Source organism: Corylus avellana, chromosome 11, assembly GCF_965113065.1.
Source record: "Corylus avellana chromosome 11, dhCorAvel1.hap1.2, whole genome shotgun sequence".
In the NCBI taxonomy this organism is placed as follows: Eukaryota; Viridiplantae; Streptophyta; class Magnoliopsida; order Fagales; family Betulaceae; genus Corylus; species Corylus avellana.
In genome coordinates, this window is record NC_142500.1 from 19,986,468 (window position 1) to 20,005,488 (window position 19,021).

A 19,021-nucleotide genomic window follows, 5' to 3' on the forward strand; every position below is an offset into this window, starting at 1 on the left:
ACATAAATGTCATAGGGTAAACAAATCCCCACATATTATCAATTTCATACAATCTATAATGATTCTATATCAACTTCTGTCGTTTTACTATCAGTTGCAAGGCAAACGGAACTCATGCATTGGGGTATATATATATATATATGAGAATTAATTACTTTTTATTTTTATTTTCAGCACGAAATCATCCGATATTGATTTGTGTTTGTCGTGGGAAAACCAATCTTGTGATATATATATATATATATATATATATATATAAGCAGCGACTCTACATTGAACTACGTCGTTTTAAGATTGTTCTCTTTTGAGGTACAGGAATCATATTTATCGGCCGCTGGGGACCCCTTTTTTTTTTCTCGTAAAGGAGATTGAAAAGGCGTCCTTAGTTGGCTTAATATTCGATCGGTCGGAGAAATGGCCCATTATCCATCAGACTTATCTTTGCTCGTTCACCTCATCTGGACGCGTGGGCCACGGATCCCGACGTAGGTCGAAGCATCATCACATAAATGTAGTCAATGCTTGTTGTAGATATTTATCAGTGGGGGTGCTGCATTTTAGCATTTTAGGGTAGCGCGTGGATGTTAAACGAGGCTTTTTCTTTTTTCATGTTACTGTGTGTTAAACTAATGATTAATTAATTAATTAATTTTTTTTTTATTAGTTTAAGATTTTGAGATAACTGATAATTTAATATGATATCAAAGCTAAAGGTCCTTGGATCGAACCTTGATTCCGTCAATTCATCCCATTTAAATTAAATATTTTACATGTTGAGCCTCATCTATTAAAAAAGAGTTTGAGCCTACACGTGACCTCATCTATTAAAAGAGAGTTTGAGCTCACAGGTGAGGAAGAGTGTTAAACTAATGATTAAGTGATTAAATTTACCTCTTCCTATCCGCTTAAGCTTTTGGGATAATTCGTGATTTAACACTGTTGATATTATTATTATTATTATTATTTTTTTTTTTAAAAAAAAATGATTTGTATAGAAAAGTTAAAAAAGTGGTATTGAAAAATGAAAAATTTTGTTTTGTAGGCTGTGTTTGGCAAAGGGCCGGACCGGACCTGACCCAAAAACTCAAAAAATTCTTCTCAAAATCAACTATAACATTCTTACTTTTTACATCACATCAATCACTTTTTATTATTATTTTTTTAAAAAAAAATCACTACAAAATAAACTTTTTCACTTTTTATACAAAACATTCTTATTTTTTTCTCTCATATCAATCAAATCTGCTACAGTACTATTCAACTCCCTTTTTCCATTCCATTGCCAAACACGGCCGTAGTGATTTTTTTTATTTAAATAGTAGTAAAAAGTAATTATGTGATATAAAAAGTGAGAATGTTTTAATATTGATTTTTTTTTTTGGTTGGAAAAATGAGATAAATAGTGTGGTGGTGTTTGGTGTTGTTTGCCAAGCATTACCAATATAAAGAGAACTAGAGTCATCTCAAATATAACGTGACTTTTAAAATTGCTAGTAAATTTGAGATAATTATTATTAAATTTTAATCTATTAGTAATTTTAAATGCCACATCACATTTAAGAGGACTCTAAAATGATTCTAGTCCTCCTTATATCATTACTCTATAAAAATACTATCGAATCTCATTTCTTTCCTTCGATATAAGAATTTCTTTAAAAAATTCACAGAAAACAAACTTATTTGGCGTTTCAAAAGAAAGCAAAAGTTATGCCCTAAATTTAAGGTAATACTTTTATTTTTTTTAATAATATAAAACACTTATTTAAATTTGGAAATAAAAATATAAAGAAAACTGTTACTAGTGTTCTAACACGATTCAATACAATAAAACTGTAACCTTAGGGGCACTTATCAATAGTGGTTTTAGGCCTTTAAAGTTGAACTACTCTAAATCTTGTATTCTTTTTCCTGTCTTTCTTTTATTATTATTATTTTTATTTTATGTTTTACGTAAGTTTATACATTATTTTGCAAAAAATCACGTCTCATAAAATAGATTAAAAGATTCAAATTAGATTTTAGATCCCCATTTAAAATTTTTAGATGATGTAATGTTAAATGTCGTGTTAAATAAATCTTAATAATAAAACATTTTCTTGTCGTCTAATGGGAGTACTGTTCTTTTTCTGTTTCACCGAAGCCTATGCCCTTTTCAGAAACTTTCGGTATCAAAACAAACCCTGTGACCAGAGCAAATTGTTTATGGCTCTCTTTGGTAATAGAACAAGATGAGAAGGCAACCAAATAAGGTTCAGATTTTCGTGGCGGAGCTCCTCGGCCTTATGATCATGAGCATGCACGCCCATGTACCTCCGGCGCCCCCGGTGAAGCCGGAAACCGACATCCCCGGCCTCGCTTCAAGAATAAACCAAAAGGGCTTGGCTGGGCTTGGCTCAGCTCCTTTGGTAGGTTCGCTGAGGGGTTATGTCCCTCCATCTGCACCAAATGCGGCCACTTACATCCCAGGCCGGCCGCCCCACTTCAGCAATCGACCAAACAAGCTTGTCTGCTCACGCAGTTGCTCCTCCAGCCAGAGTCCCTGCTGGCCCTAAACGACGACGGCTCTCTAGATTTTGTTGAGAGAATGTATTTTACGTGGAAAAAAGGGTTAATAATTAGTTCGACAATGCCTTTTAATCGATAATTAAATTTGGTTATGAGAAAAGTGATGCATCTTATATATAATCAGATTATAATGAGTCAGCTAAATTCTTTGCATCTTGCATTTCCCTTTACTATATATATATATATATATTAAGGTCATATAGATAAATACTTTAATGTGCTCTATCCACCCCTTATCGGTTTTATGTAATCTTTACTTGCCCAACAAGATAAGGCTTCTGAATAAAAATCTTAGTTGTCAAAACAACCACTTCTACTTTTACACAGCAATCAAAAGGATAGGACAAACGAGTTTTTGTGGCTACAAATGAATGGCAAACCATTTTGCTAGAACATGAACGACAAGTTCTTGGTACGAAACCAGAACCATGAATTGGTTAATGTAAACTCAGATAATTTAATATTTTTCACCTTGCTATAATCTAGCATAGGTTGATGATATATATAATATGAAAAGTTACAATTCAAATTCAAATATACAAATTCTTTTGAGATAATGTAATCTATCTATACAATTTCAAATATGTAATTATCCTAATCTAAAGTGTTTCAATTGCAGTTTGTTATTTTGAGTCTGTTGAGATAAGACTGTAGATTATCTTGTGAGAGACTTTATCTTTTACATTCACCCTCAAGCTCAGTGGGGGTATAACAATTATGAGCTTGTCACGTAGATTTGAAAACCGGATTGAGGATAAAGGCTTGGTGAAGATATCTGCAACTTGATCTTTGGATGAGATAAACCGAACGTTTAGAGATTTTGAAGCTACTATATTCCTAACAAAATAAAAGTCAATTTCCAGGTGTTTGGTTCGAGCATGAAAGACCGGATTAGATGAGAGATACTTGGCGCCTATGTTGTCACACTAAAAGATTGGAGGATGTGAGATAGTGATCCCCAGTTCGCATAAAAGGGATTATAGCCACGATAATTCTGCTGCTGTGTTTGCTAGTGCCTTGTATTCAGCTTCCGTACTTGATCGAGCTACTGTTACTTGCTTTTTACGACTCCATGAAATTAGATTCTTCCCAAGAAAGACACAGTACCCTCCTGTAGACCGACGATCGTCTTGACACCCAGCCCAGTCGGCATCAGTGAATGCTTGCAGTCTATTGGATGTGGACTGCTGGATTTTTAAACCAAGATAAATAGTTTCTTTTAGATATCTTAATAGCCTTTTGGTAGCCTGCCAATGAGGTAGTAAGGGTTTGTGCATGAACTGTGACAATCTGTTCACTGTAAAGGCTATGTCGGATCAGGTAATAGACAGATATTGTAGAGCACCGATTGTACTTCGGTATAGTGTGGGATCCGATTTAATATGCTAGACATTTTTGTTCTCCGTAAAATGTCTAGCATATAACGATGTTGAGAAAGATGAATACCATCATGTAGCCTTGCCACTTCTATGCCCAAAAAAAAAAATTTAACTCACCCAAATCCTTGACTACAAACTCAGATGTCATACTATGAAGTAAATTATCAATTTCTGAAGTAATTGAGCTAGTAATAATTATGTCGTCAACATATATAAGAACATATATAGTACAAGCAGCAGATTTATATATGAACAAAGAGGCGTCTGAATTTGAAGCTCTAAATCCAAACTCTAGTAATTTATTGCTCAGTCTAGAGAACCAGGTCCTTGGTGCCTGTTTGAGACCATAGACGGCTTTCTTAAGACAACAAACATGGTTGGGAAACTGAGGGTGAGCATAGCCAGGGGGTTGTGACATGTAAACTTCCTTAGATAAATTACTATGTAAAACGACATTTTGAATATCAATTTACCTAAGTGACCAACCAGATGAAATTGCAATAGACAATACAAAACATACCATTGTTGGTTTAATTACTAGGCTGTAGGTCTCTGAGTAGTCGATTCCAGCTTGTTGGCGGAATCCCTTCGCCACTAATCGGGCCTTGTAGCGATCAACTGAGCCATATGCCTTCCTTTTTATGCGAAATACCCATTTGCATCCAACTAAATTCTTGGTTGTAGAAATAGGAACTAAACACCAAGTATTATTTTGTAAGAGTGCATCAAACTCAGAATTCATAGATGTTCTCCAATAAGGGTCCATAGATGTCTGAGTGTAGCATGTGGGTTCTATAATATTGAGAGCACTGTCAACCATGAGAGCATGTGGAGAGAGGTATTTTGTGGATCCATCAGGAAAAAGCTTTGGTTTGGTGATATTATTTTTTGCTCGTGTGAGCATGGGGTGAGTATTGATGGGTATGAGTGATTCAGATGAAGGAGAAGAAATCTAGAAATTTTCAGATTGAGGTTGTGGGTGAGCTTTGGCTATTGGAGAAGACAATGGAGATGTGTGTGGGCACGGGTACTTCGGGCGTGGGATTTCTGACGGTCTGGACAATATGACTAGAGGAGGCTTGATTGTTGGCTTGTGTAGGTGGCAGCATGTGAGAGTGTGGCGTGAGAGATGAGGATTGATGGGTAGGAGATAAAGTAATGAGTGACATGGGTGTGTTTGAGTATAAGGGTACATCTTGTGTTTCAGTTGGGAAGGAGCCACGGCCACGACTACGGTAGCCTCCACGGTTGAAGGAGGAGCCACGGCCGGAGTTGTTGTAGTAGCCCCCACGATTGCTACGACCACCACGATGAGGTGTATTTCGGGAGGCAAGATGCACTGCTATATCTGAGACGTCCATGGCTAGTTGAGTTTGTTCAAGACGCAGCTCATGGGCCAATAGGTGACCATAAATTTCTTCAATGGAGAGGGTGTCAATTCTTATTGTAAGAGAGGTGACAAAAGGGGTGTATTCTAAATCAAGCCCCGCAAGGAGAAACGATTGTTTCTCAAGGTCACTAAGAGGTTTATTGACGGCTGCAAGGGTATCGATGAGAGTCTGAAACTTGTGGAAATAATCAACAATGGATAGGTTGGCTTTCTTCAAAGTGGCCAACTGAAAATGCACGTTTAAAATACGTGCTTTCGATTGAGACGCAAAGAGGGTCTCTAATTTAGTCCAAGCTTTGTGGGACGTTTTGCAGTTTGCAACATGAGATATCATCCTTTCTGATATGGCGGAGGTGAGGAAGCCAATGATGATTTGATCTTGCATCTCCCAGTGGAGATAGGCTGGATTCTTCGTAGTGGAGGAGATGTGCTCCTTCACGGTGGTGATAGAGGGCGGTGGGCATGGAATAGATCTATCAACATACCTAAAAAGATTACCTCCTTTGAGATGTGGAATGACTTGGGGCAACCATGTAGGGTAATTGTCTTGAGTGAGTTTGTTGAGGTTGAAGTTGGAGAAGGTAACAAGTTGAGGAGGAGTGGGTTCGGCTGCCATTGATGAGCAGCAGGTGAATGACGTGAGGGAAAGAAAGAAGAAAATAAATAAATGTAAGAAAAAAAATTATGTGGAAGGAGATTTTGACGTTAGTCTTTTGGTAGCTCTGATACCATGTAAACTCAGAGAATTTAATATTTTCCATCTTGCTATAATCTAGTATAGGCTGATGATATATATAATATGAAGAGTTACAATTCAAATTCAAATATACAAATTCTTTTGAGATAATGTAATCTATCTATATAATTTCAAATATGTAATTAGCCTAATCTAAAGTGTTTCAATTGCAGCTTGTTATCTTAAGTCTGTTGAGATAAGATTGGAGATTCTCTTGCGAGAGTCTTTATCTTTTACAGTTACTATGATCGTACGTACTTGAAATTTGACTGAGAAAATTTAAAAGCTGAAAAAAAAAAAAAAAAAAAAAAAAAAAAACTGAATGAATGCATGCAGTTTTCCTGCAAGAAGAACAAAGTTTGTATAACTGAGATTCTTCCATCCTGGCTTAAAGGAAAATTTGTACGTTAAAGAAAGAAGAAAATGGGTTGGATGCTAGTATATCCTAAATTTTTGTTATCATAATAATAAGAAATGTGAGTTCTATCATTATTCCAATAAATAATGATCAGTTACTGCAAAATAAATATGAAGAATGAGTTTTCTTTGAAAGAAAGTAGTAGATGAACTAATTAGAAAAATATATTATGGGTTAAAAGGTTTGACAATAGTAGAGGATAATACAAGCCGCATTTCATTCATTATTTTCTCTGTTTTCAACTTAATGAATCGATTATTCTCTTTCGATAAGTAAACGTTTGGGAGACACAGAGATTTTGAATAAACAGCCTCCAAGTTTATTAATGGAGCACAAAATATTGGAAACAACTTACAGAAAATTGAATCAACGAATTTCAAAATATATATTTCTAATTAACATCAATTACAAGGTTGACAACCAACTTACTTATATGGTTGTTCCCAAGCAAGAAAAAGAAAAATATACATATATAAATTGAAGCAAAGGCCATGAGAAATAAAAGTTAAATTAACAATCGTCTCTCATTGTCCTGATCAAATATTCTTCATGATCTTGGTCCTGAGAAGGAAGCCACAGCAACACCCACATAACAGATGAGTCATGAAATTAATGGAGGTATGTGCATGCCCTACATGGCCGGGCGGCTAGCTAGGTGCAAGTGCCCGTGCTCCGGCCCGAGATGTAAGTGCATGGATTGGCACCGGACGGAGTGACCGGACCCCGTTGGAGGGACTGAATAATCTCGAGGCTAGTCTTCCTGATCAACCATTGCTCTCCTTCCAATGGCCTCGCTGCTCCAATTTTTGGAGAAGCAAACAAAATGGTAAAAATAAGCAGAACTGTGAGGACACTTTTCATGTGATCAGAGAAACTCATCTTTGTAAAGATATGAAAGGAAATGTTGTTTATATTCTCTCTTTCTTTCTTTTTTTCAGTGAGTTTTGAGGTAATTTAGTTTGGAAGGAAATCAGTTTTTGAGATGGTTTAATGAAGGTGGAGGAGAGCTGCTTATATAGGGCATGCGTACTCGTTTTATCTGGGTAGAAACTTTGACTAGTGCCTACAAGGGTTTACTATTATTTTGGAGCTTGACTTATCCATGGTTTGAAGGTTGAACCGAGCTGGAATGGATCAAATTCAGTTGCTTCAACGCCAAGCAGTCATATATTGTGGTGATAAACGTGGACTAGCTATATGTGTTTATAATATTACACAAAGAGTTTGCAAACTTCTTCTGACCTAATATATAAAAATGTTGTATCGCTTGAATATGTGAAAAATACATATTCTTTTAATAGTATAGGCAAAATTAAATTTTTTTTTTATTAAAAAGTGAAAAACACGTGATTTTTTAATACAAATATTTCTAACTTTGTTTATGATATCAAAAAAACTAAAAGTATTTTTCTCATACCGAAAACATGACATTTTTCATAAATTGAGTTGGAGCCACCAACCCAATTTAAAGAAAAACGCTATCGTTATATTACGCGCGCATTCATCTGGTTTATGATCCGGGCAGTCAAAAACATTGAAAATTATGTCATTGAGAATAAGTATGTCAACGAAAACAAAAGTATACAAAGCGTACATTGGTTAAATTATGACCAAGCCCGTAACAATAGCAACGAAAGCCATGATGAGAACATAATTTACGGGGTCAAATGTTGTGTCTGATTTTGACAACATGCTACACAACACAAAACATTAATATTATTTAAATGATGAAGCATTCCATTCAAACATTCATCACAGCATTCTTGACTTGTACATCAAGCTATGTTTATTTTTGTGAAGTAAACGGGATTTTATCAATTAGTCTTAACCTGACTTATGGAATTAAAAGAGTCACACCCCGTAATTTCAACCCACTAATTTCATGTTGGGATCACAAATTGTATTAAAAATTGTTGGCTTTATGTTGCGTGTCGAAGTTTGAGTTATGTTGAGGCATTGGTATAAGACTATATCAAGCAACCCTAATCCAACCCATTTATTTAAATGGGTTAAACCTCTAAATCTTAACCTACTAATTTTATATTAAATTTGTGTATAAAAATGATCAATCTAGTTTTATCATCCCTTAAAAGGAGATGTACATGGAACTGTGGAAGGGTAACTTGAAACAGAGAAATTCATAGTGCACAATTCTCATCCATAAATATGGTTGGATATTCCCTGCAAAATATGCATTGAGATAGAAATCACTGCTGAGCAAGTACTAGTTGGTTGATTTTCAGTGTTGATTAATTACTGAAAAGCTTAAAGCAATAAGAAACGAAATTTTCAATTTTGGACTCGATATCATGCAATTTCTATTGCAATTGTTAATCATGAAACAGAGAGGTCTTACTGTGTCTATATCCTGAAACTGTTGAGAAATACCAAATAAACCCAAAATGCATGAAGGGAAAAGTAATTCGGACAACCAATTGTAGGAAACCGAGGGGGAAGAAAAATAAATGATTGGCCAAATATCAAATTGCTACAAGAGAATGCTTTAGGGCCCATTTTTTTTATGGCTGCTATCCTTAGTTGAGCCGTACAAAGTTCACATTTACTATTTAATAGTACACTGTTTGTTGCCTAAATCCCCAACCCACCTGATTCATGGTCTTCATGCACAAAGATCAAACCATGAATCAGTCTCCATGAATTTTACAAAACAAGATGATTCAGCTATTCAAAGTTAATGGCAGAGGAAGACATTCCACCTGATTCATGGTCTTCATGCACAAAGATCAGATCATGAATCAGTCTCCATGAATTTTACAAAGCAAGATCATTCAACTATGTGGAAGTTCATGGCAGAGGAAGACATTCATAAGTCGGTGAACAATAACAAATTCCATTTTTCTTAAAGGAGATGCACGGGTCACCTAAACTTGTACTCAAGACTTGAGAGTCGGATCACTTCGAGAGGGCAGCTTCCAGCTCCTCCTTCAACTGCTCTGCCGCGCCGCCTTGAGTTCGAATGGAAAACGTATGAATAACTTTGTCATTGTCCATTGAAACATCAGCCTCTTGAGCTACAATTTGGTGTTCTCTAAACGCTTTGATGACTCCAGAAACAGGGTGAGCATCCACTGGGCAGCTCATTCTCACAACTGAATCCTCGTGTCTTGCCTGAAAATCAATCTCTGGTGGTGAGAACTGCTTATGATTGGTTTTGTCCAGCTCCTTTTCAGTTTCCAAAACCCTGATCTTCATCTGGAGATCAGTGATATAGGTAATGGCATCACCAAGCAGAGAGGCCTTGTCCATTTTGGATATATTGGGGACAACAGCTCTTAATGCATAGAACCTCTGGTTAAGCTTCTCACGCCTCTGCCGCTCTGCTTCCACATGATTCAGCGGCTCTTCTCTCCCATTGGCAGGCTTTCTCCCTCTCTTTCTTGGTTTCCGCTCATCAAGCTGAGGTGATGATTCATCCTTAGCCAGCTCCAAACTAGAAACTCTAGATTGTGCATTAAAACCCCCAACAACGATTTGGTTTAATTGCGGAAACAGTTTTGCTTCATTATCATCACTTCGACATCCATTAGAAGAATTTCCATAAACATGACTGGTACCTATTGCTTGTGCTTCAAAAGAATCTGAAGTAAAAGCTGAATCATCTTCCACCTTAGGGGAAAAGTTGATATTGACTGAGCAGGATTTTGTACCGCCTAGACTAAGTTCGCGTCCAAAAATCCTTGGAAACACCTTTGACTGTACAGAATTCGATTCCCCAAACATAGTTTTAACCATATCCAAAATATTCTGTTCTTCAGGAATTGATTTGATAGAACCAAACTCAACAACTCCAGATTTCACAGGAACGAACACCACAGTTTGGAACCCGGCTGGCCGAGCAAGGAATGACCTCTGTTTGTAATGATGTAAGCAACTAGGCATATCTGAAGCCCAAATTGATTTACCTGACGTATATGACTCCCCAAGGCCACCTGATGAATCACACTGAAAGGAAAAGTACATTGAGGTGAGGTAAAACATCTCAACATCCAAGACCCCATCTAGCCTTGCTGCAAAATTATCATCATCCGACCGACCGAAAGACGTGTGAAGCTTCTGGAGCACCTGCTTCTTCACCTCCTCTTTCTTCTCAATTCCCTCCAAACTGCCATCCCCAGTTCTATTCATGACTCCAGCTACCCCGCCTTTTGGGCCTCGGCAGTGTCCGTCACCCCAAATCAAGGCAGACCTACCAGATTTCAAGTTCACAACCCGCCAGAAAACTGCGTAATTCCAATTGGACCCTTCAACAAGCTGGCACAAGCCCTGCTGCACACCCAATTCACTTCGCGGGGTAACTACATCCGACAACACATTCTCAGAAGCCGATGAGATCAAGAACTCACACGCTTCTGTACCCAGTACTGACTCCACCATGGCTCTATCATCTTCATTCACCCAAAATTTCTCACCCATCTTACCCCTTCCACAATTATCTTCCGCAAACGCCAAAATTCTCAAACTAAATAAACGAACTTTACAGAATTCAATTGCACCCAATTGAATAAATACACGAAGGCATCCAAAATAGAAATCTATATGTTCAATTTCACAAACACTTCACTGAGATCAAAGAAATACCCAAAAGTCGAGTATATCCAGATGGAAGATCTTTGCCCCCACATCTGTCGAACAAAATTATCGGTTACTTCTGAAGCTTAAAAGCTTCTCAAATCACAACACCACACTGAAAGTAAGCAGATTTCAGAAACTTCTCTCTACCCATTTAGCAGATCTTTGAAACTATCTATTAAAGAAACTAATTAGTTCCCTCTGAAGCTCAGTTCTCACTTGATTCACAGATATTTCCCTGAAAGCCAACAAATTTCAGGAATTCACGCATACCCTTTTAGCAGATCTTTGAAAATATCCCAAATAAAAAAAAAAAAAAAACTTCCAGTACGTTTCAAAACTAAAGTTTTAGGAGTAGCAGAAATAGTTTACAAGACTCAGAAAGGTTCAAACTTGGAGAAGTAGACTATACCTGGAAATTAGCACCGGGTTTTTCCCTGTTGCCGATGTTAAGCTTCAAGATCCTCCGGTTCACCTGACGACCACGAACACAGCAGACAAAGGAGCTCGGTTTCAGCCTCAGATCTGAGTGAGTATTCTAGTCCCACATGTCTTTCCGTTTCTTTCGTTTTTATTTTATTTTATTTTAATTTTTACTTTTTCTTCTATTTTTCTGGAATTTGCCAGATGTGAAATCATTTAAAGGTTTAACAACTTAACTTGAAGTTAATGTTGACATATTTTTTTTTAAAAAAAAAACTTAAATAATGAACTTCAAATTTTCCTCCACTTTTTAAGTTATATTAAAAAAGCATACATGTTTAAGGTACCATAATAATTTTATAAATTGGGTTCGAGAAAATTCTTTCTTTTCAACCAATTTAAAGTAAAGTTTTGTCCTTTCCTTAAGATCTCTTCTCATCGTACAAGAAATTCGAACAAGGACACGAAAGAAATTTAACTGTTGGAAGATGACAAAGTTCTCATTATGTAAAGATTATCTTGTACAAATCAATAACTATTTTTTTACTCAATCTCTCTTTGGGTTTGACGGGATTATTACCCAAAAAAAGGTATGATTACCATTCCTAACCCTAACCTTAAAATGGTAAAGCAAACAATCTTTGCCATACTCTTTTGCAACAAAATCAAAGATTTGATACTTGGATTGTGTTAGAATTTTACTTTCTAATGTCTATTTTGTTAGAAAATCTATCATATTTTTCATAATCAATAAGATGTGAAAAATAGAAAGAAAAGAAATAACAAAATAGAGGGATTTATGTGATTCACCATCGAGGGGTACATTTATAGAATTTTCAAGGATGTTTCTCTATTTCTTAAGAAACAATAGAGGAGACGTCAATCACATATGTACATTCGTACAAAATCCTATACAATCTCATTTAAACCGTCAATCACATATGTACATTCATACAAAATCCTATAAAATCTCATTTAAACTGTAACGCTTCCAATGTCGAACCAGGTCGAGTATAACCCAAACTCCACATAATCTAACATGTTTTCTTAAAATTTTGGAAAGATTGTGTATCCTTATGTGTCATATTATAATATGTATTTTACATAGTATTTTAGAGATCATTTGAGGTTTTATAAATTAAGAGAAACGGGAAAGGTACTCATTATATTTTTCCTTTGGTACTAATTAAGAAGAAACATTTTATTGTTGCCCGTGAATTAAACATAAACAATTTTGCCAAACTACGTTAAATTTTATTTTTGTACCTTGATTCTTGCTTTTATGCGTCTTCTTTGATATATTTGTATATGTTTACTGCAAATTTTAACAGATCGAGTTGTAGGATGAGAGAATAATGGAATCTAAAACTTAATTAGGGGTTAGTACAGACCATTGGAATCCTCTCTTTTTGCTAAAGCATGGTATATCTTCATGTTACATGTTCTTTTTTTCGGACGAATAACATGTTATATGTTTTATCTCTAGGACCTCTTTTCTTTTTTTATTTTATTTTATTTATTTATTTTTTATAAGTATTGCATTCTGTTCAAAACATAATTTACTGATTAAATTTATCATATTTTTTGTATTAATTTAAACTTTTGAGATAATCTAACATACACCATACATAATCAATGCACTTTCCCTAGATTAGCCTTTTTCCTATGCCAACCAAAGAGACCATTGGTTTCATTGAAATAAATTTGATTTTCATGGAAAAAGTCATGTGGGATCTATATATATATATATTGGCCCTTGTTGCATCAATTTGACAGCTTGAATCATTTCCCTTTCTTTTCGTGGTAATGATACAAAGCACGACAAGGTGCATGTGTCTTGCCAGTTGCCACAACTTCATTATCACCCAAGGCCAAGTCGCCACCTGACACTCCATTTCAAAACGTGACAACACAGTGAGCCATATTAATTTTCACGAAAATTGTCTCTTCCCACGAATGGAAATTTTTTTTTTTTTTTTTTTTTTTTTAATATGTTCACATAGAAAATGAAATAAAATTCGAACTAGTGATTTCTATTTTATTAAGTGTGATTTCAATCGATTGAACTATTTCTTAAGAACAAAATCGTCTTTATTTTTTGGTGATTAGGTATATATATGCATATCAACATCAACCGTTTTCCATTGGTTTAATAAATTTTTGTTATAAATTATGACTTAACTTAAAAATAACAGACTTAAATTTGACTTTTGCCTTTGTCCTATTTCTCATTTCAATTAAAATATTTCACGTGCTAAGTTTAACTTGTTAAATAGGAGTATAAGCCTATACATGAAATAAAACATTAAAATATTAATTAAGCGATTAAATCAACCATTTCCGTAATAATTTTCCAAAGAATAACAAAAAATTGAAATAATGACATTAATTATAGCTAATTAACATATAGCTTTACACCGATCTGACAATGGTACAATCAGGCTTGAAAATGAAAACTACAAATCAAGAGACAACATAAAACTATAAATAATGTTAACATTATTTATGTGCCCAGTTATTTTTCTTGCAACTACAATAAATTAATGTTGTGATCATGATATAAGCCTAGGATGATCACCAACTAATTAATGTGAGCAGTGTGTTGAATGCGGAGAAGGATCCTTTTCATTTCGAAGGAAATGGGAAGAAGTCAGTCTTCATTTTTACAAGGGTAGAATGATCCCAAAAAAAAAAAGGACCAGCTTTCAAAGTGAAATGACTATTCTACCCTTGTAAAATAAGGGACCGGCTCCTCTCCATTTCAAAGGAAATGGAGAGGATCTGGGTCTTTGATTACTAGTTGCAATGCCCTTTACCTGGCGTTGGGATGTACGTGCAAGGATTAGGCGCTGATGGTGGCACCGGAGTATGATGATTACCGGAAAATGAAGTCATTTTTGCCCCATATTTTGGCTTTGTGCCCACCAGTGGCCTCGTGGCCTCAAGAGGCTTGGCCATGAAAATGATCAAGAACAGAAACATCACGATTGTAGCAGTTATGAAAACGTTTCTCCTCCAAACGTACATTTTTTTTCTTGGTTTTTCTCTTTTTAACGAAGAAGGAATGGTTGTATTGTTATAATTTTGTAACAGCAACTTACTTGATCAAAATTTGGTGGAGAAGTATATATCAAGCTTCATGTATATATATATATATACAAACACTTGAAAATCTTTGCGTTATTTCTGGGAAGAGGGACTTGGGAAACATATTGATCGAAAGACAATCGCTATCAGAGAAATTTTCCGGAAATTAAGGTTCTTATGCTTTTAGGCCGGTGTCTCCCTCGATCTAAATCCATTGCCCATGCTGGGCGGCTAACACCACCAAGTCTTCATTTCACATTGTGATTTCAATTGTTTTCATGGAAAAAACTATCCAATAATGGAAATTACTACAACAGTTTCCTAATATAAATAGCAAAAAACATTCCCGGCCGCGCAGTACCATGACGAACACATTTATCCACTGTTCGTTAGAATTATTAAATTCAACACTTATTACCAACATAAAATTTTTAAGAAAAAAATATTAAACATGAGTAATTCTAGAAGTCTTTTTTATATCACTTATAAAATAAGGTAGCTTTTAAAATTATCATTTGATCAAAATTCAATAATAATTAATTACAAACTCAACAGTAATTTTAAGAGTCACATTATTCTTAAAATGACACAAGAGTAATTTTAACATTACTCATTAAACATAGTATTAGAGTAAAGATTATAAGTTCGAACTCTAACTTTCACATGTGTGAAGACGTGTTAGAACAAGCGGATGTTAGTCATATAGGAGGAAGAAGAAATTAAAAATGTGTTTGTCCAATCAAACATGTTAGGAAAGTATAGATTGCAAAAGCCAAAAGCGGCCTTGCGTGGACTTTGGGGTTCAATGTCTAGTTGACATTTTAGTTTGCACGCCAATGTCAAAAGCTAAATGTCTACCCAGCAAGTTCTTGGGAGATACGACATACGAGCGAGGTTGACAAACGCGCTGGACTCCCAGACTCATCTCAGATAGCTTCCATGAAAATCATATGCAATTTGCACTGTGACCTGGATAACATTGAGAGGTAATTAACGTATGAGGAAATTAATAATATGTTTTTTTTTTTTTGTTCTTTTTTCTGTTGAGGTGTAGTTTTGGCTCTCAACTGATTAATTATATCAGGAATAAAATCAAAAAAAGGACTTGCGAAGAATATTGCGTACTGACAATATGGGAAGTTAATGTAGAAATTCTACAAGTGTCAACCCAGTTTTGGTGTTCCGGTAATACCTCTTCCTACATTTAGAGCTTGTTTGAAATTGTGTTTGAAAAATAGAGTTTTTAAATTAAAAAGAACTTTCGGATAAAAGCCTCATTTTTAAGTTTTTATCAAAAGTGCGTTTTGGTGATTTTTAAGTTTTTTGAACATTTAAAAACGCTTTTAATTTTTTTTACCAAATGAGTATTTTTTTTCTTTAAACTGGTTTTTTGAGTGTTAAAAACACTTTTAAGCCTTTTAAACGCAATCGCAAGCAGGCCCACGCGCGCGCGCCCACACACACACACACACACATGTATATATATATATATATATATATATATATATATATATATATATATATATATTCAACAAGCCAAGTTTAAGCCTCAATATCCTTTGATATAAGGAATTTTTCTCCTTATTTTATACGTGAATTTTACTCTTTAATTTCTTGTGATTTATCCAAGAATACAGGGAAAATTGAGAGAAGATAGAGAATTGAAGATGGTAATTAAGGCTATTTTAAATTATTAGAGTTTTTGATAAAACCGTAATTATAAAACTTTCACAAATAATTAATGATAGAAAATTGATCATGAAGGATCACTCGATGTTTGCAGTATTGCAGTGATAAATCAAGAAAGTCACCTGATGCGCTTGGATAGGGATTTTAAGGTGAGAGTTTACAATTAATTAAAGTTATAGTTTAGAGATTCGTATTGTTAATTACTTAATTTCCTTGTTCGAGTTAACAGATTTTTTTTTTTTTTTTTTTTTTTAAATATATATTGAAATTCTAAATTTTAATTTCACGAGAAAGATATTTTTATGGAAGTTCTACGTACCAATATTATAATTCCTGTACATTATCGTCTTTGTCGCCAATTTCAAGGCATCATATCATCACCGTTAATTATCAAGATATATATTCTCATCATTTTTTCCACCATCATATATAATTAATTTTAATATGTTGATCTTTAAATATACTCATTCAAAGAATGAAATTTAGATCGATTAAATTGAACTTCTCATCAATTTAAAGGAAGCAAAATTTGAAAAAAAAAATAATAATAATTAGAATTGTTATAATCATCCAAACACAACGGTAGAACTTTACCTAATGCCTATGAGAATTAAGGGGCGAAAAGGGTACTATGATATGCTAATATGAGTATTTTTTTTTTAAAAAAAAAAAATCTTGCTAATATGAGTATTAATGCTACGCCTATAACGGGTTTATAATTCTTTTTCAACTTATTAACACATTTGATCATGTGATTGGAGCTCGTTAATTAACAACTAAAAAATAATTTTAAGGCCTTCAACGTACCTGTTTAATTAGTTGCTAAGAATATGCATAACATCTTAATAAAGCAAAACATCTCATCCTAATGTTTGAAGAATCATGATTTTTCACCTCCAGATGCAGTGAAACTAGACAGGAAAATTAAAGGAAAAGAAAAGCACTTCACAAAAGAACATACACTATATATATATACATATCATCTTTAATTATCTGCATATATGCATATTCTAGTTAAACGTACATGCATGCATATCTTATCCGATCCATATATAATATTATATATATTTCTGATTTCTATCAAAACCATTGAGCAGAGATCTGTTGCACCAAATCATACGCTAGCAAGTTTTATCCATGGTGGAAGGCCTTGGGGCAGTGTTTGCTGTTTGCCATATCAGTACAAGCAGAAGGAGCGGAAGGCGCGACAGGGCCTCTTTTTAGTGGAAAGAGAGTTTTCGAAACAGGATTATCACCAACCCTAGGATTCCACCCATCCAACGGCCTTGCAGCTGCAAGAGTTGTCGCCACAGTGGTGATGATCACAATCAGCAAAATAAACATCATATTTCTCCCAGTGGCTCCAAAATTCTTCCTGCAAACTTTCATGGTTGTATATATATATATGGGGAAACGATGGATTCTTAATATGTTTCTCTACGAAGGGGACTGATTTCAAATGAGCAAATAAAATACTCTCGGGCCTCCATACTTATAGGAATAAGATCTCTCTCTCCAAAGGAAAAAGGAAGCCGCGATCGATAGCAGTGGCCAAATCTTCTAGCAGCGCAGTTTAATTAATTTATCCGAGGAAAGGCATGGTTCTTTTTTGCTTTTTAGTCTTGACCAACAATAGAATTAATTCTATGGGATTGGGAGGTATATGTAGCTTAAAGGTTTAAGTATATATATAGGGTTTGGTTATTTCAATCATTTACGATCTTGTGACTACATTTTTCTCTTAAAACTTGTTTTTTACTTGTAATATATGAATATCAGGGCTTTCTTCTCTTTAAAGATTATATTTGAGATTCCTTGCTTGGCATCATTGGACGGCTATGGTTTAAATGCTTCAATTGATATATAAGCATCCTTATTCCATAAGGATATACTATAAGACTTAAAAGAATGTTAGAGGTTTTAAGCTACAAATAAATTAATAATGGATAAGATGTTTGTTCAATCGCAATACAATTGCCTTTTTCTCTTCCATCCGGTCAACATTCCTATATATGCTTTCAACCTCCGAATTCGGAATCACAGCCTAACAGCTCAAAGCTAGCCGGCCATAAGCAACTGTTATTATACAATTACGCTTTGAAGAAAGGAAAATTATTCGGATAATATTGCAATTTTTACTTTTATTTTCTTCTGAATTGACGTGGTAATTCATAATTGATGATATGATTAAGAGTGTATAATTGACAAGTCAATTACTAACTAATTAAATTAGCAAGTTGACTGTTTTTGTTGATTAATTATTTTCACTAATTATGAATTGGCACATAAGTTTGTAAGAAATTTTATCGTAAAAAATTGTAATACTCCTAACAATACTCTTGAAGTAAATTGCCACAATGATTTAAGATAGTGAGTAATATTACACACCACACATCCTCAAATGGTATCTCAATCAGCTGGAGACCATGCTTCATAAAACAGAGGTCACTAGTTTGAATCCTCATTTCCCACTCTTATGTGAACATGCCAAAAAAACAAAAAATATATTATACACCACACTTTTATTCCACTTTGCTTATGTGGCTAATTGACAATAACACATAAACAAAATGGATAGTATATGTTTTGGGCCAGGCTAGCGGGCTTGTGAAGAATTTGTTGAATCTGCAAATGTCAAATCTGGATAAAACTAGTATCAAATGCAGCCCAGCCCACTATGAAATCGGACCTATTGGATACCTTTTTTGGTTAGGTGAAAAGGGGCCAACTGAACATGCAGTCCA

At 34.7% G+C, this 19,021-nt stretch overlaps 1 protein-coding gene across 1 annotated transcript; it reads right to left on the reverse strand.

The window, feature by feature from the left end:
• Positions 1–8,954: 8,954 nt before the first annotated feature.
• LOC132166088 (basic helix-loop-helix (bHLH) DNA-binding superfamily protein) lies at positions 8,955–11,639 on the reverse strand. The gene is made up of 2 exons (XM_059576843.2): positions 11,491–11,639; positions 8,955–11,316 (listed from the first exon to the last, which is right to left on the reverse strand). The coding sequence occupies exon 2, from the start codon at positions 10,920–10,922 to the stop codon at positions 9,402–9,404; it is 1,521 nt and encodes a 506-aa protein (XP_059432826.2). The 5' UTR covers positions 10,923–11,316; positions 11,491–11,639; the 3' UTR covers positions 8,955–9,401.
• Positions 11,640–19,021: the final 7,382 nt, after the last annotated feature.